At 45.4% G+C, this 25,978-nt stretch overlaps 1 protein-coding gene across 1 annotated transcript; it reads left to right on the forward strand.

The window, feature by feature from the left end:
• LOC119403087 (uncharacterized) lies at positions 1-25,681 on the forward strand. Its single transcript, XM_049418168.1, has 10 exons — positions 1-272; positions 5,587-5,631; positions 8,916-9,129; positions 11,089-11,184; positions 11,657-11,725; positions 13,402-13,548; positions 15,594-15,722; positions 18,175-18,308; positions 19,074-19,149; positions 25,241-25,681. The coding sequence occupies exons 1-10, from the start codon at positions 253-255 to the stop codon at positions 25,313-25,315; spliced, it is 1,005 nt and encodes a 334-aa protein (XP_049274125.1). The 5' UTR covers positions 1-252; the 3' UTR covers positions 25,316-25,681.
• Positions 25,682-25,978: the final 297 nt, after the last annotated feature.

The following is a 25,978-nucleotide window of genomic DNA, read 5'->3' on the forward strand; positions in this document are numbered from 1 at the left end:
TAGTTTGTTCATTGTCGAACTTGTTAGGAAGTGGCAGCGCAAGTATCACACGAAAAAATAAACGCAGTAGACGCTACACAGGAAGTGTGAGCCACCGCACGCCCACTGAGACATTTGAGCGTAGCTACAAAACCGCACAAGCGTGGAGGCAGCGATATCCTACGTGTGCACACGACACTTATCGGAAGGCACGTCGGCTTATCACAACGGTTCTCGGGCACAGTTGCTTGCTTGTGCTCGGTCGCTGGAGAGATGGCTGGCGTGCAAGGAAGGTTAGTTTCCTTGTTTTTATATTGATATGGTAGTAGTGCCCGGCGGGATGTCGTTGTGTGCAGTTTATTTGTATGTAGTTCGCCTGTACTAATTCACTTTGCGATGTTGTCGAAACAGCGCAAACTCCCATCGCGTTACATCTACTACTTCGTTCTGAAATATCAATCGAGATATTTATGCTGGAGAAATACAACGAATGGAACATACTTCCGCTTCTGATACTCTCGAGCAAGTCGTCAATTGTAGATTTTCTTATCAATTAGAGATTCAGTGTTTTTAATGGCTTCTTGATGTCGATTTTTGTTGCACAATCAGAGCGTTGAACTACGGTATCCCAGTAAGAAAAGAAGTTGTTTTCACGTTTATCGTTAGCAGTTGTTTACCTTGCACGATCGTTCAGAGGCGGGAACTGCCCCGATACTGCTACAAAAGTCCAAAAAAAGCAATGCTGCGTTTTATTCACTATTTCATTACGCAATTGAACGTTCTGGTCATATGTAAAGAATATCGACAAGAATGTTTGCAGTAGAAGTCGTTTTTTTATGAAACGTGATGATGAGGGCTGAACGTACCTCCAAGGTACAGTGTCACTTCTACTGTAGCATCGCCCAAGCTGTTTGCGCAGTTCATCGACTCAATATTAGGCGTTGTGCTGGGGCTGATGTTGAAGGTGGTTAATGAAGCCGTTGAATCGCATCTAATAAAGCAACTGTCGTAATAAAAAGCACACATAGATGAAGATAAGAATAGTGCGAAAGTCAAATGCGGAATATCGCGATGCTGCTAGTGAGCTGTGGAGATAAGCTGCGGAGATTTCGGAGTTAAGGTGCGGTTCGACAAAAGTTGGCACCGAACTTGCCAGCCTGCGTGAGAACGGTAAGTTGGGGAATGACTGTGTGGGAATGTTTGCAACCTTTGTCAAACGGAGAAATTCAGTTGTCACTTTGAACGAGTTCACTCAAGCAAAGCAACTGTCACTTTGGCAACGTGCTGCTACGTGAGAGGTAAAAATATGCTTTGGCTAGTGATAGCAACTGAGATGCGTGTATCAGAATGCACCGCATATTATGTAATGTTTCCTTACTAGCACTGCGCTATAGTTATAAAACGTACTTGCAGTTAAGTGTGCATGAAGGAAATGATTGTAGCCACATTAACGTTATCCTTCTCCACCAGCCGTGGTACATGTGACAGCGGCTGCTCAGACGTAAACATGCGTCCGTGGCCATAAACAGCCTCACAGCAAGAACAGCACACTAGTGCTATCTATCTATCTATCTATCTATCGATTCTATCTATCTATCTATCTATCTATCTATCATCTATCTATCTATCTATCTATCTATCTATCTATCTCCTATCTATCTCTCATCTATCTATCTATCATATCTATCTATCTATCTATCTATCTATCTATCTATCTAATCTATCTATCTATCTATCTATCTATCTCTATCTATCTATCTATCTGCTCTGTCTGTCTGTCTGTCTGTCTGTCTGTCTGTCTGTCTGTCTGTCTGTCTGTCTGTCTGTCTATCTGTCTATCTATCTATCTATCTATCTATCTATCTATCTATCTATCTATCTATCTATCTATCTATCTATCTATCTATCTATCTATCTATCTATCTATCTATCTATCTATCTATCTATCTATCTATCTATCTATCTATCTATCTATCTATCTATCTATCTATCTATCTATCTATCTATCTATCTATCTATCTATCTATCTATCTATCTATCTATCTATCCTATCTATCTATCTATCTATCTATCTATCTATCTATCTATCTATCTATCTATCTATCTATCTATCTATCTATCTATCTATCTATCTATCTATCTATCTATCTATCCGCCTACGTCTGTGTGCTCTCGTGATCGCGTCCTTAACTTGGTGTAGACCAAAATCGGCATGAGAGAAATTGACGAATATGACTTTCGGGACATGACATGAATAACGTGAAACTCCTGTTGCGTACGTCGTCAAGCCCTTTCCTCCAAACACGTGTGGCACATACCCGTTTACCACGGGCCGCGGTGCATGGGTATGCGTCACAGGTGATTGACAGTTATATCTACCCAGGAACGGCTAGAACAGACATCGGTATCGGCAGCGTTAACCCGACGAATGCAAAGAATGATAATTCGGCAGATCGCACGCGTCGTGGAAACCTGTTTCAGGCAAAGCAGTCAGCGAGTACTTCTATGCCTTATTTTACGGCATTGAGCCAAGCGTTACGAGGTGGATCGACGTGTTTTACAGCGAAAGCTGTTATGAGATCCTTTCACCGGCCGTTTTTGGTGCCGTAGTTGTCCGCCGCCGCCGCCGCCGGTGTCCGTAACCAGTATCGCTCGAAATAAGAAAAAAAAACTAAATAAGAAAAAAATTCCAGGATGGAACGAGGTTTGAACCTGGGCCCTCTGCGTGGGAGCCCAGTATTCAACCTCTGAGCCATGCTGTGCTTGAAACTGCTTTGCAAAAAGGTCCTATACAGGCTCATGTCGGGAAGGAACCACATTAGAGGATTTTAGCCTGTCCGGTATTCCGGTAACGCCCTAATACCGGATAGCGTGTGCCGTAGCTGCCGCCACGTCAAGTGGCGCCAGCTATGGAGGATAAAACACAACTAACAAAACACATAATGTATGTCCTTCGAGATTATGGGATTGTCACTCGCTAAGCCTACACATTGATTATTTGAGTATGGCTCTCCAAAACGGTGCCGTATCGGCGCGAATACTTTGCTGTCGAAGCTTACAAACGTGAATATAAAGCAAATAAAAGCATCAGTTCGGAAATAACGAGCGACAGAGCGCGCGACGGCTCCTTGATAGATTCGAAGTGGACGGCAATCGCTTTCGGCGGCGCGGCCATGTTTGCCGGGCGTGCGCATGCGCTGTTCACACCCGGTATTCCGGTACACGCAAAGCATTTTGCGTATAGCGGTGTGCCGGACAGACTAAAATCCTCTATTAGCTTATGCAATATAGCGTGGTAAAAGAGTAGAATAAGCACCAAGCGTCGCACAGTGCGAATTCTGTAACCAGGCGTCACACAATGCGAATTGCGCAACGAGTGGGCTGTTGGATGCTTCCAGCCCATTAGAAGGGGCTCTGCAATAATTCTTCATCGTCATCACGCACAGCATCAACAAAGTGCGCATAACGCCTTACATGCGTTTAGCAGGTACCACGGCTGTCTGTAGAATGACGAAAACTGGCACAGTGCCTACTGCCCTACTCCTCAAAAATTACAATGATTTAAGCGCAGTGGGTTCCTCGCAAGTGCACTTCTGTTGGTTGCCAAGGAAGCCCATAAGGCTCCCATGCTCCCATGATCCATGATCAATAAAGTCAATTCTCTCTCTCTCGCTTTACGTTTCTCCGGTTAAAGTGTGTAATAAAGCGTGGTGGGACAGTTAAATAACGACCGGGCGTCACACAATATGCATTACTTAACTAGTGGGTCGTTTAAAGCTTCCAACCCATTACAAAGGGCGCAACCATAATTATTCATCGTCATCAACCGCCGCATCAACAAACTGCACATAATCGCTTACATATGGTACCTCGCTTCTCCGCAGAACAACGAATAATATCGTGCTCGGTGCTTCCCAACTTCCCAAAAATTACGCTTTGTGGCGTAGTGGGTACGTTGCTAATGTACCTGTATTAGTAGCCACAAGAGAGTTTATAACGGGCTCTAGAAATGCCGCTCTTCCAGCTTTCGCTGTGACTGTGCTGCGCTTTCCGCGCAGGCCTGGCGTTTTTTGTTAGTGTAGTAGCTGTGTGCACGTCGTGGCTTAGTAGGCATGTCGACAACAGTGGCGTTAATGGCCAGATTTCGTTGAGCGTCAGCAACAGCTTTAGGGACGCAGCCTGCCATATAAAATGTCTGGCAGGCTGCGTCCACAGAGCTGCTGCGGACGCCCAACTAAATCTGTCTATTAAAGGGTAACTTATGGTGTGACCTGACGTGAGCCCTCACGTTAGATTACATACGTCAGTATTATCGAAACTAAGTGCACTTTATGGAGCAGTCATGTGAATATCGCACGTAACTTTCGTTAAAGGGACCCACAACTGCCCAGAACATGAAATGAGATGACTCCACTGATGGAAAGATTGTCCGTCGCATTGACTCAAACCAACCTTGTCTTTTTCGTGAGAGGTGGATTTATATTTTATTTCTTAATTCAATGTCGCAAAAAATGACCTGTGGTGCCTCTGGTGGCAGGAACATGAATGATCCGATGTACCCGGCCACGTGACCATTGATTGCTGTACGCGGTCGCCGATTTTTTTGTTAGCATTAAAATATTGTTTGTTTCTTTATATTAAAAGGTATTACTCCATAAAAATATACATCTAAACCTGCGATAATAGTAATGCCTTAAAGTGGCGTTGCCTTCGCGTGACGTAATGTTCCCATGCTCATCAGGACATCTTGAGCAACTTTTCAGTGTGCTCATGCAACCGTGCACGCAGTTTCCAGGTCGCTAAGATTTTGGAGTGACATAGTTTTGCTGCCTACACTGCGTCTCAGAAATGACGCACGCTGCTACTCGGCGCGGCCGCGCATATACAGTGACGTTTTCGATGACTTGGCTGGGCTCGTGCATCGAGAGAGTAACGACGCCGGACAAGCCACCCATGACACAGGCGCAGGCAACCTTGGACGCATGCGCACAGAACGCGGTACAAATACAGGTAACATGTATCATGCCAGATCATCTCATTGTAGCAGCCTGTTATTTTCGAAAATAGTTGATAAGCTCTAAATAAAGGTGGTTAAGCATAGTTAAAGGAATTCCTGCGAAAGCAGAACAATGGTATCTTTTACAAATCGCGAGAAGGGCTGACGGCATCGCTATCAAGTCTTAGCGTTGCTGGAGGCGCGGCCGCGTTACGTCCGTGTTTAGAGCCTTTCAGATCGAAAAATACTGCTTGTAAAATTACTACGTGTTTTTTGGAATTAACCACTGCAGCTAAAAACACTGCGAAGGGTGAGCTTTCAGTCGCGCCGTAAAAAAATTGGGCAGAGAAAAATCAGTTGTTGGTCCCTTTAATGTATTTCTCCTGGGTCGAGCAATGCTTCAATATAGCTTGCTGAATCATAGGAATAGAAATATAATGCTTATTAGACTCCTATATAAATAAGGAAGCAGTGTGGAACGTCCCGACCCGATGCTGTTCAGAACGTTCACACCCTACAAATACCGTCGTGCTGGCTAAAGAGGTTATTCACATTTAAAATATGAAAGTTGGTTTTTTTTATCTTACCGAATTTTTTGCCTACGTTCGCAGCTACCACGATCCGGATTCAAGTGGTCCTGAGGAATCCTTGAGCGGGTGATTGTTTACTTGTCAATAGATAGCCTAAACGGCAGTGTGCTGACACATTTAATAACAAAACTTCGGCTAGTAACCTTTATGACATTCTTCCAAGCTCGTTACGTAGCTATTGATAATGTCACCCTTTATGCCTTGACGCAAGTCTCGTTGTGAAAAATTGTGGCTAAAGGAGATCGGTCAGTGACACCAATGTGTGCAGAAATAGGCCTATCATACCCGACTGCGTATTAAGGCAGCGTTCGTGACATGCCTTACAGAGCGCAATATAGGTATTCATAGGGGTTAAGTGTTGATTTCTGCATCCCTGTCACTGATGTAGCGTAGGGTTTTTGTGTATATGTTACACGTTTACTGCGTTTTGCTGTTGCTGCTTTACATCGAAGAAGGTTCTTAGTCGGCAGGTGGTGAGCTAAACTTTCGTACTTTCCATAAGTATAATTTGGAAAGAGTTCTGGAAAGAACGTTATCAAGTGAGAAAGGCGGTAAACACACACACACAACACACACACACACACACACACACACACACACACACACACACACACACACACACACACACACACACACACACACACAACACACACACACACACACACACACACACACACACACACACACACAACACCACACACACAACACACACGCACGCACGCACGCACCACCACCACACGCACGCACGCACACGCACGCACACACGCACACACACACACGCACACACACCACACACACACACACACACACACACACACACACACACACACACACACACACACACAACACACACACACACACACACACACACACACACACACAGGCGTGCGCGCGGGAGCGTATGTTTCTAGGGACTGACAAGACTAAGAGTATTTTTTTTAGCTATACAGGCCACAGTTCTCCGTATGTATTTTTAGCAGCGCAGGTGTTTGTTCTAGGGCTGGGCCTGACGACAGATGAGTGTCCACGCTGGTCACGCTCCGGTTCCCAGATACACACATACATGACGTAACTACCGCGGTTGCGGACGAAGCCGTAGCCGCACAGTGAAACTGGGAAGAGCGGCTCGAGCGTGAATAGGGCTAACGTCACTGTAGCAGGGCAAGGGTGGCAGCGGCTGCCACGCATCCTTTCCCGTGCATCTCTCTACACGACAAGTAAGGCAATCAACACCCACACAAAATTACAAAACATCACAGGAGGACCGCAGCTCCAGTATTTCTGCAGATTTCTCGCTGTTCCTTGGCCTGCTTAGCGGAACGATGTTGGTGTATCTCTTGCCTTTTTTGCGCAATAATATGTGCAATCCGTGAAGGTTACTACTGTGCCCGTTGGCGATGAACGTGGACCAGTTCGGATGTCTGCCAAGTGCTGCGGCGTCAGCGGCGGCCTCGTCCAGGAAGTGGACGGGCCCTTAATGCTACGCTGACAGCGAGGATGTCTACTCACTGGCAGGCGAGGGTTTATCTGAAGGCGACTTTGAACTTGTATTATGTCGAAAGGTGAAGAGGCGTAACACCAGACTCTCTTCATCCCCGAACGCACCGAATGAAAGAGCGCCGCGAAGCCCGAGGCTAACACCGTCATCTTCGTTCCTGCTGTCCACAACGTCAACATGAAGCGCCTCAACAGGCAATCTGTTTCGACGCTGCTCGAGGAACTGTTGCCAGATGAAACCATCGACATCAGAGTGAATCCGCGTAAGAACGTCATGGCGATTGATGTTTTTCGCATGCTGCCGCACTGAACATACTCCGCAAAGTTATAGATCTGGATGGAATCAACGTCCACTCCTGCATCCCGGTGGGTTCCAACGTCGTCACCGGCGTCATCTACGACGTAGACGCTACCATACCTAGCTCCGACTTGTATGCCCTTGTCAAGCCAGCTAATGAAGATAGCGTTATCATCCAGGTTGCTCGTTTGGGTACCTCACGCTGCGTGAAAGTGGATTTTAAAGGCAACTCTCTACCTTCGTATGTAAAGGTGGGCCACTTCCGACATCCTGTAAGACGTTTTGTGCCGAAACCGCTGCAATGTGACAACTGCATGAAACTAGGTGTTGTGAGAGGTGTATGCGAAAATGAGCAAGTATACGTTCTCGCTGCGTTGAAACCCATTCCGCAACTCTTGTATAGCCAATGTTCTCAAGTGTTCAAATTGTAATAGACCTCTGGAAGCTTCCCAAAAGAATGCCCATAAATGAAAAGGGAAATTGCTGTACTGAAGCAAATGGCAAAGAACAAAACATCGCATCGCGAGGCTGCCGAAACCGCCAGAAAGCGGCGACATCGGCGCCGAAGTTCATCCAAGAAAACCAATGTTTTTGCATCTGCAGCGTCCCTTGAACACCCTGCTTCACCACCTCCCTTGTCACCCGGGCCTTTCGCGACCAGTAGGAAACGAACTCCATTAAAACGCACAGTTGCTGGGGATTTCACTTGGCCTCCATTGCCGAAGTCGCAGCCACACGGATCGACGACGGCCGGTGCAAACCAGAATAACAAGGAAGGCATGAACACAACTAATGCAGCTTGGCCTAATGTTACCGAAGTCGCAGCGACATGCAGGTTCGCCCTGCACATTGGCAACAGTGCACACTGAATCCTACTATCCAGTTACCTGAAGAAGACAAACCAATCATCATAGTGCTTCAGTCACTGTTACACTTCGCGTATTCGTCGGCAAGCTGAAATCACCCTACGCTCGGTCCGCACAACAGATACTGGATGTTCTATGTCTAGTGCTTGCAAGCCTTCAGTAGGCTGCATGACACGAGTTTCTACAGTGGAACGTATATACCTGATATCCTGAGTTCAGTACAATGGAACGCAGCTGTGTTCTTTAAGCTCACGTGTTTTTTATTGTATGTTCCCTTCTCTCGATCCCCCTTTCTTTCCCTTCCTTAACCCCCTTCCCGCAGCGTAGGATAGCAAACCGGACGCGCGTCTGGTTGAGCTTCCTGCCTTTCCTTCCCATTCCTCCACCTTTTCCTCGCTGGATGGAAATGCGGTAAGTTTTTACGTGTAATGCTAGCAGCACGGCATGAGTGAACTGGTCATCGAGAGAGTGTATGAAACGAGAACAGTATTATTCGTTTGCGGCAACTACCAACAGCTGAAACAGAGGCAGTAACGTTTCGCTGCATAAAATATTGTCGTAAGGCTTGCTTTACCGCATGTCCTTCCTGTAGCAGGCCTGCTATTACAAAATAAGCGACAAAAGTCTTCGTCAAAGTCTGTCCGAAGCTAATAAACTAATTTCTTTCATCTCCCTTTTTCTTATCGCAGTTGTTCCGTTAAGGTGACGCTGAAAGATGGCCGCCAACTTCCGTGCAAGTTACATGCAGGAAACACCGGGAACCTTCCCCGCTGCATCAACTGCGGATTTTTTATGATTACGTGGGCTAAACTGAAATGCCGTCACAGCCTGTGCGGAGAATGCTTCAACAAATCCCTGACCTACATTTGTCCCATAGATAACGCAAGGATTGATAGATTTCAGGTGATGTCTCTGTTGTTTTGGTGGTTATTTGAGTGAACTTGCTAAACGTAGCGCCCGGACTTCAGTTTACAGACAGAGGTTACACAAGGGCGAGTGGAAAAAAAAGCGCGATCAAAGAGCACAATGTGTGAACGAAAAGAGTGATACCTAGAAATGATTGTAGGGATTAACAGAAAGAGGTTGTCACAAACGAATAGGAAAGAAAAAAGGGAAGCAGACCTATAAAGGAAGGTCGTCAGAAGGTAAAAAAATAACTGAAAAGAAAAGCGAGGCTGTCTAAAAGAGAAAGATAAACGGCAGAAAGAAAGAAAATATGATCCAGTTGATAAAAAATCAAGCGCATTATGATTATCTAAGGCGGCCTCAAAACCACACGGGTGCTTTCGCGGTTAACCTTGCTCATCCTGAATCACCAACTCGCCTACACCCACACTCTTTACAGCGACACAGAAAGCACACTAAAATAAAGAGTGTATGTTAATCTTTTCGATGAGTTCTGACTTACCACGCATATTCCTTAAAAAGACACGTTAACTCTGTCCTGCGTCCTACAACTGTACGACGAGAGTATAATGAACTCCAAAGAGGGTTCACGTGTCTCTTCAAACAGTGTCACTCTTTTGTTCGTTCATAGCGAGGGCCGCGCCCCGGCAGACTTATTGCCTTAGGTTACCATGCGAGGATTTATGGGTCAGTGGCCGCCTCGTGGAAATATCACAAGCCAAGCGACGCCCCCTGGCGGAAAGAGTGTTCCGCACTCGCCGGCTTGGCTACGAGTGGCGTTAGATAACACGTCCAGGGATTACATATAGAGCAATACCCAATAAAGTGGACGGGGAAGCTCCTTCCGTCGTAGCTCAATTACCAGAGCATCGGACGCGTAATTCGTACGTTATGGGTTTTGATCCCACCGGCGGGAAGGGTGATTCTTTGTCCTCATTATTTCAATTCGCCTCACAATTACTACACTGCAGTCATGGGTATCAGCAGGATTTTATCTTGCGGGTTGCAAAGCTGTGTTGCAAAGCTGGTGGGCGAGGGGGGAGCGTTGGTGTTGCTTGGGTTGGGGGCAAGTGGTGGTGTGGCTTGAGGGGGGCAAGTGCCACTTTTGCACCCCTCTGCCGGCGCCCATGACTGCAGTTAAAGGCAACAATTAATGGCCCCTGTGCTTTCCGTGGCCTAATTGTCTGTTAGATTCATTTGCTTGAGTATAAGAAAAGAACCAAGCTCCTCGAAAAAATTCCCACTATGTCGCTTTTTAAGTGGAGTCATATATGTGGCAACAAGTCAGAACTCACAAAAAAGTGGTCAAATTTCACATTTTATTAGAGAGAAGGCTGGCACCACTGGCTCCAAGCTGTACTATACATGATGCCTCAAAAAGTTTTTTCGGAAAGTCTGGTCTTCGTATCTCCTGATAATGAGAGCCTGAACAAAAATTGGCTGAACAACCGCAAGTTACGCATTGTGAGGCCACGCTGCTGGCCTGCTTTAGCTTTATATTGTTGTCGTGTTCACGCAAGCAATTGTTCATGCCTGACACTTTCTCGTGGTCTGTGTCGTACTGCACTTAACGTTTTTGTTAAGTCATTTTGGCGACCGGCTCACATCCGGACCCTAGTTCTTCTAAGCTGTCAGGTGAAAGTGTATACGATGTTAACGTAATAATATAATTGTTGAGGTTTTACGTGCCATAACCACAATATGATTATGAGGCACAATTTCGATTATACGGGGTTCTTTAACCTGCTGCTAAATCTAAGCACGCGGTTGTTCTTTGCATTTCGCCTTCATCGAAATGCGGTCACCGTGGCCGGGAATCGAACCCGCGCCCTCGAGCTTAGTACGTACACGATGTTGGCCGAAACTGGAATACATTCTTTGTGTGGGAAAGTGCTACCGCTTGTGCACGTAACCAAAGCCTACATTATATTTCGTTTTAAATTTTGTTGTGTGCAGGCATCGACAGGAACCTGCGAGTACGATGGCACATTGAAAGACATCCTCACCGAATGCCCACTGTGCGGAAGGACGGAGCTTTTGAGTTCTATCGTGGTGCGAGCACTTCGTTTTCGCTGGAAAACAACTTCCTTTCTCTATTTGTGAATATCAGCAAATACGCACACTATATAACGGATGTGTCCGCATACTGGCGTCTTAAGTACATTATACCACTGTCACACGGCAGGTATGGGTTCATGACCACTCACGTTAGTTGATTCTTTTCGCTGTGTGTATTTTCTGATAACGCTGTCTCTGCGAAAAAATTGCTTAATTAGCACAAAGCTCTGCGCCCCACTCAATAACATTAACTTTTATTTGCTATCAGTGGTAAGTGAATTTCAGAAAAAAATGTTTTATAATCTAACATCTCAACAAATATTTATTGGAAAGCAAGAGAGAAAGAAAGAATAAAGGAACGTAAGGGAGAACAGCCTTCCATGATGAGATGGGTGATTGACTGAAGTTATTTTGTCAATATTTTGATTCTCTCAACTACCGACACCAGAACATCTTATTTTTTCAGAACCACATTGAAAAGGCACACCCTATTATTCGTATTGAAAAATCCCGCACTCCACAGAATATGGCGCAGGTGAGTAATTTTCAAAAGCTAATCAGCAATCAAGCATGTATAAGCGATAATTTATGCTATAGGAATGAAGCAACATTTACACCCAGCAGTTCGCTTACAAGTTATAAACTTAAGGACGCCTAACTAAAACAAACGCATTATGTATCCTTATTTTCCGATATGCGTCAACGCCGTGCTTCTTGGCTGTAATAATAGTAATGAGTGAGGTGTTTACAAATGTTTTGTAGCTGAAGTTTGTTGATTTTCACGAATACTGGCAAAAATAGAACCACGCTGCGACGAAGCGCTTCGTGTTGGCAGCGTGGGCAGTTCTGACGACAGAGCTCTAGAATTGTGGAGCGCAGATCAACTGAAGGCTCGTCAACGAGCCGTTGATGCCAAAATGGTACTGACACTCATATTTTTTTCGCAACGCATGGTCATCACTGAAGATGCGTACTTGCTCACAAACTAACTCTCTTTGGTCCCGTTGCGTTTTACATAGCTGCATTGTAGCTCACGTGTGTGTACCGTTGGGAACATGTTATATATACTATAAAAGCTAGATCAAAAAATGTAGAAGGTGGCAAACATGGACCGTTAACAATATCATAATCTTCGTGAAGTGCACTTTACCAACAATTCAGTGCAAGTGTCAGATATGCACAAGAAGTAATAACTGCTAATTTACGCTGCACTTAAAGGGACACGAAAGAGAAACAATGAATCGGTTTAGATTGATAAATTTCACTTTGAGAACTATTATGTCGTTAGTTTCACTATCATAAGTGTATTAATAAAGAAGTAAATGAAGTTCAAAGTTTCATTTTCTTAATTTCGCGCCAATATCTCCACGTGTGACGTCAGGGATTTCAAAGTGTATTTATCGTATTTTGGCGCCATTAGTTCCACAAAATTTCCTCAAACTTGGTATGTTAACTCTATGCCCCCTCAGAGGACAGTGTGCTTCATTTTTACCGTTTAAGAACTACGTAGGCCCTAGTAGGCGCCGTCAAAATATGTGACGTAACGGCGAATGGTGCGGAAACTTCAAGGTGGCATCGCCACCCACATTTTCTTTTTGCGCGATTTCTCGCTTACTAAGCGTCTTCTCACAGCAAGCGTGGTGTTTTTGGTAACGTGAAATAGTAGTTTACTAATACGAGAAAAATCGTTTTGCTCTTCAGTTTCCCTTTAAAGTAGGTAATTAACGAGGCACATGCATTGAGACATAACTTTTTGTATATTTGGTAACATTTTTTAAAGGTTGCTGAAGTATGAGTATACAGGCTTTCTTGAACAAAATAGGCCTTTTGAAACACTAGCAAAATGTGCAACGCAAGCACAAGTAACACCGTTGCTTGAAGAGTTCATATTTCAACACACCAGAAGTTTGCACCAGTAGCGTTTGTACACCAGTGATACTTGAACGGTTAAAAAAAACAGGGCCTTAAGACTGGGTCAATATGCACTAACGTCCATACGTTAGAACGCCTGAGTAAACAACGGACGATGTCTTCTTTCATTTTACAATGTGCATCCTCATTTTGCGTAACAAATGTGGCAATATCTATTGCCGATCCCTTACAAAAATGTATTCAGACAGTTTATAGACTGTCTAAACCCATTTTTGTGAGGGTGGAGTTTATAACTCGGTTTCTCCACCTGAATTATTTCCCTTGTTTGAATGAACACAGGAGCAAACCGAACTGGGCGGTAACAAGGCGCTCCGCAATCACAACCACAGCAGTTCTGATGGCAGAAATCCAGAGCTCTCGAACCTGGAATCAACCAAGCCTCTTCAAGGTGTCCCTGATACTAAAACGGTACCAACACTCAAACATGCCTCACTTCGTATTTACTTACAAAAATTTACATTTTCGACACATCTGCGCTTTCTATCAGCTGCAGTAATTGCGCACGTGAATGTTTATTTGATAATAATTGTTGGGGTATAACGTCCCAAAATCAGCTGCAAATTGGCATCACATTATGATCGACGCTGTAGTGGAGGGCGCCGGAAATTTCGACCACCTGGGTTTCTTTTAACGCGCACCTAAATCTAAGCACGCGGGCCTTTAGCATTTATCGCCTTCATTGAAAACGCAGCCGCCGCTGCCGGGATTCGATCCCGCGACCTGCGGGTCAGCCGTCGGCCACCATAATCACTAGACCACCATGACGGGTGAATGTTCATTTGAACACATGCTATAAATGTTATAAAAAACAAGAAAAAGCAAGTTAAAAAAGGATATATGCCCAGTGGTTAACAATGACTTCATCGCAAAGCGCCCATTATATCATCATATTCACTATAAATGTTTTAGACTGGCTAAACAGAAGACCCGCCACGGTGTATAGTGGTTGTGGTGCTCGACAGCTGACCCGGTGGCCACGAGATCGAATCCTGGCCACAGCTGCCGCATTTTAGATAGAGGCGAAAATATTTGGGCCCCGTGTTCTTAGATTTAGGTGCACATTAAGGAACCCCAGGTGGTCGAAATTCCCGTAGTCCTCCACTACGGCGTCCTGCCTAATCATATTGTGATTTTGGGTGCTAAACTCTTACAATTATATTATATGAGGCAAAAGAGAAAAATGTCTCATCTAAGTTGCGCTCACGAAATAATGAATGTAATGAACGTTGCCTCTAACGTGACACATATTTTAATCGCGTTTGTTCATTTGATAATAACTACATGGGAGTCACAGAAATATGCCTACGCTTTTAAAGCGAAAGCATTACTGGCCTAGTCGAGCGAGTTTCGCCGTATATCTCCACTTGGCATTGAAGCGAAGAACGCACACCACGTGACTAACCGCGTCCGCCGCCGCCGATGCTCCGACCGCTGCTGGTATGACTAACGCTGCCTCGCCAGCAGTGTCCACGTGATTAACCACGTGACTCACCGCTCTCTGCCACGTCGGGTCAGCAGGCGAGTGCTTCTCCTCCATGACTGTGCCATGGCAATGCCACCTAGAAAAAAAAAATTCAGGCCTGCCAACGCCACCTAAAAAAATCACGCCATATCTACGGAATGAATGATGATAAGTGGGCGAAGCTCGAGAGGGGGAGATTATCGGTAAACCGCAACTCTCCCGTGAAAGTTAGCCCATTACATCATTAGAAAGACGTAAGACTGTGCGTATCTCTGCTTTGCGAAATCTCTGCTATTCGTCTCAAAGGCACACTGTGTGTTAATTTGGATATATACGCTGTATGCTATAAAAAGATGATAAGTAAGGAACATATCTGAACGATGTTAATAACGGCTATTTCGAAAAACGTACTTGCTAACCAATGCTACACGAATGCTAGATATTCACGGGGAAGGACAATGTGTGAACTCCATTTGATTTGAAGTAATGCAATCACAATGTCATTTAAGGTAATATAACTTGTGGTAGTATTTAAATTATTTTTAACAGCATGTGAGAAGCGTGTCTACACTTCGTTATATAGAGTTATGAAAAAACGTCTGGCAAAATGTTCGCTACGTGTAATTGTTTTGTTTCCGCAGAGTGCGTGTTTCAATTCCCGATTTTCATTCCGAAGATATCATATAAGCGTAAAATGTTTGCTGGCAAAAATATGCTGCACATATTTGATTGATTTCTCGCAAAGTCCATACTTTGGTGCCCGATTGTTCACGCCGATGTTTAATGTAAACGGTTCGGAAAAGGGCCAGCTCTAGCATTGACTCATAACATACTAATTTGAGAACATAAAAAAGACAAAAAAGCCATCACAGCTAAATTAGTGGTAAACGTGTTTTTATTTTTACAATGTACGTCAACTTTGGCCCGGAATATGTGATAATATCTGTTAGAGAAGTGCTTACTAATCCCTTTTTTACTGAGTTTTATCAGTTCATTTCGATGCATACAGGACAAAACGGAACCCCGTAGCAAGGAGGAGCACCACGATTACAACTTGGCCAGTTCTGATGGCAGAGGTCGGGAATTCTCGAATAACGAAGAGAGCAAACCTCCTGCTCCTGTCATTGAAGCTAAAAGGGTACTCGCCCTCTGATTACTTGAGACACAGTAATTACCCTAATATTTTCTAGCCGTAATTGAAATGTTCGGTGTCTTTGTTTTCTTCCATCCGCAGAGCAGTGCACACGTGAGCTCGTGCACAGGCGTTAGCACGATTTAGTATTACAAAATCAAGATAAAAATGTACAAAAAAAGTATGCTGCACGCCGTTAACAATGGCTTATTTGCAAAGCACACCTTTTTGTATAATACCGTAAAAATCCATAATTGAAGAAATAACGTCTGATCTAAATTAGGCTTAACGTAAATGTAATATGAAATGCCTGAATGTGATATAACCAATAATTTTGTAAATTTGCCAATGGCGTTTGGAGGCCGCAGAAGTGAGACTATACGTATATTGAATATAATACGTTTTTTGAAGAATTGGGCACAAGTGTTTGCTGCATATAACTGACGTAATATCTTGAAAGTTTCGTATTTTGTGTGCCAGAAAGTATTCCTTCGAGATCTTTATACTTTAGTACTGCTTAAAAGAATCTTAGGGCTAGCTCTGCAGTTCAGTAACACAAGCAGATGTTTTCTTTCGTTTCCAATGTCCATAAACACCGCGATTCACAACTTATTATGTCTATTTGTGATGTGTAAACTGTTTGCCTTTCTGAGTTATATATGTTTGTGCTTATGAACACAGGTTGAAATATGCTTCTTCGTGAACATACCTTACAAAACGAATTGGCACCACTGTTACAGACGCACAATTCAAAGCATAATATGTGGTCTAGCTATGCCATACTCAATGAAAACTGTGATGTTAACTCACGCTAATGACGCATATATTTTAGTAGGGCAAACCATGTTTGACCAATGACTGCCAAACAATCTCAAAGAACACATATCATGAATTGCTGTAAGACAATATCACCTTTGATAAGGTTGTACAATTCTCAAGGTATGTATTGAAGGCACAAAATATGCAAACACATCATTGAATCAACTTCGTAGGAACGAGTGAACCTATACCTGCTTACAACGAGGAAATGGTCACTGTATATAAATGGCATAATTTCTTGTAACGTTAATGTTTCGGTGGTACATATCTACAGCAGAAAGGTTCGCGAAGTTCTAACTAAAATCTTGAGAAACAAGCCTTAATAATCGTTCAGAATGTAATCATAGGACACTTATCTTTAACGTAAGCTTAAAGAAACAGAGCGCAATTATCAATGACCTCTATTAACTTGTGTTGAGTAATAAAAGACTAAAATGCATTGGCCATAAAGATAAACTCACGTGTCTACTAAGTTGGAAACAGTAGAAATTGAGGCGTGTCATCGTGATACGTGAGAGAGAGAGAGAAAGAAAAAAAAACACTGTAGAGAAGTATATTTACATTAAAACTTGGCTACTTGCTCGGGTTTGCTCAAAACAGGTGTTCATAATTTAACCGCGTAAAAATTACTCCACAGATGCAGCTAATTCAGCAGCTGCATTATAAGCTCGCCCAAAGACTTTCAAACGCTATATACGAATTTGAGAAAAGATACGCGAATACATATTACAAGTCATTTACAGTAATTAATTTATTAATCCCTAGTTTAAAGGTATCCTGTATCAATTTTGTGCACGTAAACAAGGACCTACATGACACTCATTCCAGGAAAATATTTGAGGGGCCTCTATGCTCTTAAACATAAACATTTTTGAAACCTTGACTATTTTTCTACCTATATTTTTCATAGGTTCGGTATTCAAGTCTTCAATTTTTACGTAAAAGCAGCCGCCATCGGACGCTGTCGTAGACCACAGCAGCATCTACTTCCCGGAGTAGCTGCGAGGTTCCACCTATATTTGTGCGAGTATCGTAGCACAGGAATCTAGCATGCGATATGCCCATGCATGGTGTCATTTCGGCGCCTGTCTCTGCATTCTCTTGTAAAAAACGGTGGGCTTACCTGTCGATTGACCATTATACAATTTGCTATATCTCAGGAAGGCAGGAGAGGCCCGACCAGCTGATGACCCAAGCGCGACAGACGACTGGCTCCGCGACCAAAAAAATAGTACCATTCATGTACTCTGCGGTGTTCCGCGACAGTGGTGTCAGCAGCCGTGCGGTTTATGACGTCACCCTAGAGCACGCACTCATTGGTGCAAGCTTTCGTGCATCCAACATTGAGGTGTAAACGCTGCTGCTTTGTAAATTTTTACCCAACTATATACAAGTGCGAATACCATGGTTTTACTTTAAGCGACAACAGGCGACCAACGTTAAACCGAAGTACGGTTATGGCCTTACACAGAACACCAATTGGGACGGTGAACACAATCAATCAATCAATCAATCAATCAATCAATCAATCAATCAATCAATCAATCAATCAATCAATCAATCAATCAATCAATCAATCAATCAATCAATCAATCAATCAATCAATCAATCAATCAATGGATCTCTGATGTTTTAACAGGAGCACGAGGAGGCCCCCTACAGATACTTCATTGAGTGCCCAATCTGCAAAATAAAAGTAAATTTCAACAATTTCCGAAAACACAAGCGGCTATGCCAAGGCCAAGATTGTGGACAGCGTGAAGCATCGTTCGGGTAAGTCGTCGCGGTTACAGCCCGGCCATAGATTATTTCGGGCAATAATTACAGTTTTTCACAGTGAAGTGTGAAATGCGATCAACCGGCATGAAAAGTTCCGCAACACGAATTTCTCGAGCTTAATTACGTGTATTTGCGCTGCACACTGGTTTTCATAGTCTATGCTCTGGCAAATAGTTTGTGGACAGTACAACGGCAAATGCGAGATACCGTGAAAGACAATGCCAGACGCATGTTGATACGCGGCATCATAATCGCCAAACACGTATACCAAGACCGTATAAATTACAGGTTTATTAGCGCAATAAATCCCATAAGCACATAATTCTTAAATGCGCAAGCAAATGATTATAACCTGTATAAGTAGGGAAGCCATACAGCACAAACTCATGGTTAAGGAGGTTAACTCCCCTTTTTAATGGACTCGGCGTTAGCGGTTACTTGGGGCACGCGTACAAAAATATCCCGCCTAATACATTACACAACGCACGATTGTTCCACATACACTTTAACTATGCTCTTTTATGACTGCAGGGTGATTTCTTATTTAATGACAAGTAAACATACGCAAATTTAGACTAGAAAGTCACAGTACACAACTGAGGTTGTGTATGGTCAAATGAAGTTTTCAGCGTACATTATGACCATCTCACGTACCTTTCTGTAACTGCGGTCTGCGTTTTCGCTTGCAACGTGGGTACTGGGAATGAAAAATGCACGAAAGCTAGTTTTGAAAGATTTCTTCTCGCTTCTTTGGTGTAGAGTCAAGCAAGGAGATGACGGCACTGAAGAGCAATATCTGGACGATGAAATCCGGGAACTCAAGCATAGAGTTAAAGTAAGTGACGAAGCATGTTGTATCCCAAACAGTGGTTGTCACTGCAATGCCGTTGATAACACATTGCTGATGTAGTCCAAAGGCTCAACATATTTTCGGAGATTTCTTCCGCCTCCTCATAATCCTTGTCATCATCATCCTTGCGTCATCTGTCACCTTCACCTTGCATCCTTGTCCCCCTGTATCCTTGCATCATTTGTTTTACTTGCATTAAAAGAATGACGCTATTAGAGGGGAGCTCAGTTAGAAATTGTATATAATTAGCTAGTACGGAGTAATTAATAAATCTGGAAGCGGTCCTAATCCTTGATTTCGGCGCCTGGCAGTGGCACTCACCCGTCGGCGTTCACGTGCACTGTATATTGTTTAGGGGAACTTCGTGTTTCGCGTGCTGCTGAAGCCACGTAGAAAAAAAAATAAACCGTTGAGATATGATGGATCAGAAGCCGCAACGAGCCCGATACGATAGGTTTCTAAGAGGTTCTCGTTGTTGATATTAATTTCTACTAATTATATTACTACATTTTTAATTCATGACGTACCCAAATGTTCACTCTATCATATACAACCCGTAGCTTAAACAATTCAATCCCTTCTATATTTTCATTTTTGTCAGGGTTTTCGGACACCAGCGCTTGACACGGTGGTCTGGAAGATTGCAAAGAGCGCCACTCGGTGCATCTGTCACTAAAATTTCTCGTGTCAGCTCACGTATCAATATGGAGCCGAATTCTTACGAAGGCACTGGCATTATCTGCGAACATGATTGTGTAGCTGATATGTTTCTCCGCAGAGGACCTGTGGTCTGTACACCTAAAAGGGAGGAACATAGCTGGTGTTAAAGAAAAATTAAACAAAAGTGACAATGGTTTGTAGAAACGTGAACGATGCGACGGATTGAAAACTTTGTGTTTAAGCGATTGTGCAAGCCACACTTAACGAATTTTCAGAGGGGTATTTGCCTTGTAGTTCACACGTTTCTGCTAGAAACATACATTCAGAATGAGACAGAAATTGTTTCCTAATAGCAATGTATCCATGACAAGGGTTGTTGCTGTACGAGAAAATGAGTCCTTTGTCGCAGATGTATGACTGTCAGCTTGTGTGTTTCAAGTTTTTATGTTTATGTATATAAACATGAAATTCCCATTATGTACTATAACCAGCCACGGTGGCCTAGTGGTTATGGCGCTCGACTGCTGACCCGAAGGTCGCGAGATTGAATCCCGGCCGCGGCGGCCGCATTTTCGGTGGGGGCGAAAATGCTTGAGGCCTGTGTACTTAGATTTAGGTGGACGTTAAAGAACCCCAGGTCAGGGGCGTAGCTAAGAGGTGGGGTTTGAAGTTTTCAAACCCCCCCGAAAATTTTCAATTTTGCTTGCGAATGTATATACACGCACACATACACACACACATATAGACGCACGCACGAACATACATAAAGTATCGTAGAACCCGCCCCCCCCCCCCCCCTCCGCCGAAAAAAATTTCTGGCTACGCCCCTGCCCCGCGTGGTCGAAATTTCCGGAGCCCTCCACTACGGCGTCCCTCATAATCATATCGTGGTCTTGGGATGTTAAACCCCGAACAACTATTATTATTATGTACTATTGGCGTCAGATGAAACCCGAACAGCGGCAAGCATTCGCAGTAGTGTAGTGCGCGCCCTCCAGTCATCAACATTGACAGGCGCACGCATCCAGTTCGGCAGCACTGCGCATATATGCGCGCCTTTCCATGGTGATAACTGGACGGCATGCTTTATAGCACTGCGAATGCTTGCCGCTGTTCGGGTTTCATTTGACGCCGATAGTACATGGTTTGCCGAATGTGCTTGCGCTTGCGTCGGGTTAATGCCGGAAGTTTTAAACTGCTTGTTTCTTGCAATAAATTTTAGCTGTCAGTTGCAGCTTCTTCCTGACACCTTCTTTTTCTGTGTTGGTGGTTCCTGGCTGACTTTTCATCCGCAATCATGTGCCAAGTTGCCCTAGTTATGGACTTCGCGGAACGTGGGCGGGTTACGCTGACTTGTGCGGCAAGTTTGGCATATGAAAACGCCTCGGAAGCTTCATCCACTATCAAACGACAAATTGCATTTAGAAAACAGCTGTGGACTAGCGGTTTTGTTTTCGTGACATAAAGCTGGATTAATAGTGGCGCAGCTCGTTGGTTGAGGTAAATATCATTTAGATTTGTTTCGGTGCCACTCTTCGCGATTTCTCGGTGCGATTTCTCGGTGCCGCACCGAGAAATCACCAAGAGTACCGAGAAATCGCAAATAGCACTGAGAAATCACGTCGTCTCAATTCTTGAAATGCTTGAACTTGCGCCGTTTCCCACCTGAATTCGACATCGGTCTTCGTGAATTGCGTCAGTGGCTCGGCGATCCGTGAAAATTCGTTGACGAAACGTCTGTAGTAGGCGCACAAGCCCAGAAATCGGCGTACGGCCTTCTTGTCGGTGGCCGGCGGGAATGCAGCGATGGCAACTGTTTTCCGCGGGTCGGGGCGAACTCCAGATTTGCTAATGACGTGGCCCAAGAACAGGATCTCCTTGTATGCGAAACGGCACTTTTCTGGCTTCAGAGTCAGTCCGGAGGTCTTGATTGCTTGAAGTACAGCTTTAAGACGCCGGAGGTGTTCGTCGAAGTTTGAGGCAAACACAACGACGTCGTCCAAGTACACGAGGCACTTCTGCCACTTCAAGCCAGCCAGCACTGTATCCGTAACCATTTTGGAAAGTCGCAGGTGCCGAGCAAAGGCAAAAAGGCATGACCTTGAACTCGAACAGGTCGTCCGGTGTTATAAAGACAGTCTTTTGTCGAAATTTCTCGTCGACTTCGATTTGCCAGTAGCCGGTCTTGAGGTCTATCGACGAAAAGTACTTCGCGTTGTGGAGTCGATCAAGCGCGTCATCTATCCGTGGGAGAAGTTACACGTTCTTCTTTGTGATTTTGTTCAGGCGTCAATAGTCGACGCAGAAACGTAGGGCCCCATCCTTCTTCTTCACTAAAACCACAGGAGACGCCCACGGACTCTTGGACGGCTGGATGATGTCGTCACGCAGTATTTCGTCGACTTGTTTCTTAACGGCCTCCCGTTCCCGGCAGGGACTCTGACGGAGAGGTCGAGCGTTTTCTTCTGTTATAACTTATAATGCGGTGCTTAGCAAGGGGCGTTTGTCAGACTCGTGATGACGACGAGAAACAGTTTTTGTATTCCTGCAGAAGGCATCGAAGCTGTACCTGTTGGCGAGCGGGAAGACCTGCGTTTATGTCGAAGGGTGGCATTGGAGTCGTCGTCGTAACTTCGTCAGAATCTGAAAAGGCAAACACATCGCTGGCGGCCAAGATTTCTTCGATGTATGCAATCGTGGTGGACCTGCTCAGGTGTTTGTATTCTTGGCTGAAGTTCGTGAGCATCACACTTCCTTTTCCTTCATGCAACCGAGCAATGCCTCTTGCGACGCAGTGTCATGGTCTAGCAGCAAGCGCTGATCGCTTTCGATGACACCTTCGATGCCTTCAGCTTTTTCGGTGCTGTCGTAAATTATGATGCTGGAGCGAGGCGGAATGGTAACTTGATCCTCGAGAACGTTCCGGGCATGTTGACATGAATTCGTATCCGGCGGTGTCGTTTTCTCCGACGATAGGGTTATTGGCTTGGTTCTTAAGTCGAGGACGGTGCCGTGATGGTTTAAGAAGTCCATGTCAAGTATGACATCCCTGGAGCAATGTTGCAAGATTACGAAACTCGCAGGATACGTGCGATTATTTATTGTGACTCTTGCTGTACAGACTCTAGACGGCGTTATTAGATGGCCTCCAGCGGTACGGATTTCGGTGCCTTCCCAATCAGACTTAACTTTCTTCAACTTCGCGGCGAAGGGCCCAGTGACGACGGAATAGTCGGCTCCACTATCGACGAGTGCTGTGACGCTGTGGCCGTCGATAAGAACGTCGAGGTCGCTTGTTCGCGTTCTTCCGTTGCGGTTAGGTCGTGGCGTCGGATCACGGCTGCGTCGGTTTGTTGCGCTGCTTCCGTGTCGCGTCGTCAGATCCTCTTCGGTGAGCGAGGTTTCGTCGTCAGGAGTCTCTCTGGTTCGCGTCGTGTTCTGAAGGTTTCGTCACGGCGTCGTCGTCGTCGGCGGAGGATCTTCGGCAGTTCGTCGTACAGAAACCGCACCTCCATCGGTTGCTGCCCTTAGTTTTCCGGATATGGGCTCGCGGAACGGCCCCGGTTAGGGCCGCTGTACTGCTGTCGTCGCTGTGGGGACCGATAGCGTCCAGGCGACGGCGAACATGACGTACGTCGAGGTGCCCATTCAGTTGTGGCCAAGTAGTCGGCGACGTCGCGTGGCAGCTCACCACGCTGTGGAGGTGGTGCGTTGACGGCAAAGCCAGGTAGTCCCATCTAGCGGTACTGGCAGCGGCGGTAGGTGCGGCAGGCTTCCCGGAAATGGTAGCAGAGTGGGCGGTGGTCGGGGGCGCGCCAAACGTCGGTCTTCCTCGGGGCGTAGCGCTGGCCGACAGGCGGGCGGTATTGCGTCGGGGGCGGTGGCGTCGTCTGGCGGCGGAAGTGCGGCGGTACGGTGCCTTCACCTGGGCGCGGAGGCGGAGCGTTGCGACGCGCTGCAGCAGCGTAGCTCATAACTTCCGTATGAGGCTGCGGTAGTTAAGAAATACCTACTGGCTCTTGAATTTCTTCCCGCACAACGTCAACAATCGACGACTCTTCAGGCTGCGAAAAAAGTGCAAGCTTTCGCAGCTCTTCTCGAACGATGGCTCGGACCATTTCGCGCAAATCGCCGGAGGCAAGGGCATGAACAGCTGCGCTGTCTTGAATTGCCTCTGCGAGGAATTCCTGAACGGTCTTGGGTGGGTTCCGCATCAGCCCAGCGAAGAGTTCTTGCTTGACTACTCCTCGCATGAGGAAACGGACTTTCTTCTCCGCGCGCATGTCGGATCAGCGTGGTGGAACAGCCGAGTCATTTCTTCCGCGAAGATGGTCAGGTTCTCGTTCGGCAGTTGTGCCCGTGTCTCCAGCAAGGTCGCGGCCCTTTCCTTTTGGACGACTCTCCCGAACGTTTCCAAGAACGTGCTGCGAAAGAGGTCCCAGGTTCGAAATGTCGATTCCCAATTATCGAGCCATGTCCTTGCTGCTTCTTCCAGGTAAAAGTATACGTGGCGCAGCTTGTCCTCGGAGTTCCAGTCGTTAAATGTTGAGACTCTTTCGAAGGTCTCGAGCCAGGTTTCGGGGTCTTCACATTGCGAACCACGAAAGGTCGGCGGCTCCCGGGTAGCTGCAGCACGATCGATGTAGGGGACACTGCGGCAGTCATCGTTCCTATTGTATTCGTCACCGTGGCTTTGGGCTTGTCCAGTAGGAGTCCGTATTCTGGTCGGAGACCTTATTGCCTGAGGCTGGCTCGCTGGCCAGCGTTGGCGTCGATGTCCCCTTGACGGTGTGGGCTTGGGTGACGGCAGGAGGGGGGCGTTCGGTATATGGACCCGGAAGCACCTCCACCAGATGTCACCTGGTCGTGACGGTGAAGAAGACTCCAGCAGAACTAGGAAATGCGTAACTCTTTATTTGGCCGAACTTGTGGCCGGGAAACGGAAAGTCAAACTGCAAGCAAGGCCCGCTGTATACTGATAGCGGCGAACACAGCGTCGGCCGTCGATAATCTGTCGTGTGGTAAGGCGCGTTGGCATTTATACATGCATCATCGAACATTCGAGCATTATTGCTTGGTGGCCGCGTTAGTTCGAGAATAATCTCAACTGTTCGCGTTTGCGCGCTCAAGCGCATACTAAAATTCTAAGATAATCTGGAAGGTTCCAAGACATAAGGGCGCGGGCTCGCGCAAGGCGGCGGCTACCTGTGCAACGGACTAGTTACATAAAAATGACAGAAAAGAATTGCGCGTGGCCCTATATTCGAACAATTGGTGGTTTCAAATATTTTGAGTTAAACATGCGTACAAAAATTTAAGTAACCCGAAGCAAGCTCCTGTATAAACTAGATCATGCACATATAATGAAGTCGCCTATGAAGAACGTCTGATAAAGAAATTGTTCTTTTTTTTTCAGGTTCTAGAAGGGAGGCTTGAAAGCATGGAACAACCTCTACTGGCGCTACTGCGACGGCTTTACAAAAACCCCTAGAAAGCATTTTTTTGTTTAATACCTTTGATGTGGTTGGCGCCAAATTATTGAATACCTTACTAGGTGCAATATCTTTACAAAGTTAATTTTTACGAGTGAGAAAGAATAGAAAAGTCCGATTGAGGATGGTTATTGTTTGCTGGAATTTAAAAGGCCCGCGTTCTATGTAGCCTATCAAGGACACTGTCTATCTCAAACGGGGTATTTCTGATTGTTTTTGCAAAAGTCGTGTTACGGTTTGCACTTAAGTGCGCAAAGTGCGAATCACTCTGTACATTAAAGCAATCTATTGTTCACAGAGCACCATATGTGTGTGATGATTCATAAAGTGCACTGTTCAGTTCCGCATGAATAAAGTTGTCAGAAAACGTGCCCATTTTACATGTATATCTGTGTTAACGTGGCTGTAGTATTTATTAAAGGGGCACTGACACAAAATTTCGTGGCCGAGATAGCCTGCGGGATCGATTTTCGTAAACATGCATGTCATCTACCAAACCTCAACATCCAATATAGCTTGGGAGCTAATTTGGATGTTCGCGTGCGCGATGCGGCGCTATGCGCCACATCTCGCGACACTGCAATCACCTAAAGAGACCTAAAGGTGAGCCCGAGGGCCGCAACGTTTGAGACGCCACCAGTGTGGCCGAGCGCCAAAATGGC

The sequence above is a fragment of the Rhipicephalus sanguineus genome, chromosome 8, assembly GCF_013339695.2.
Source record: "Rhipicephalus sanguineus isolate Rsan-2018 chromosome 8, BIME_Rsan_1.4, whole genome shotgun sequence".
Lineage (NCBI taxonomy): Eukaryota > Metazoa > Arthropoda > Arachnida > Ixodida > Ixodidae > Rhipicephalus > Rhipicephalus sanguineus.

Bases quoted from the DNA above. Each gene is read 5' to 3' on its own strand.
- LOC119403087 (XM_049418168.1), top strand. From the start codon at position 253: ATGGCTGGCGTGCAAGGAAG. The intron at 11,185-11,656 runs GTGCGAGCACTT...TTATTTTTTCAG, and splicing joins AGCTTTTGAGTTCTATCGTG to AACCACATTGAAAAGGCACA. The intron at 13,549-15,593 runs GCCTCACTTCGT...CGATGCATACAG, and splicing joins CGGTACCAACACTCAAACAT to GACAAAACGGAACCCCGTAG.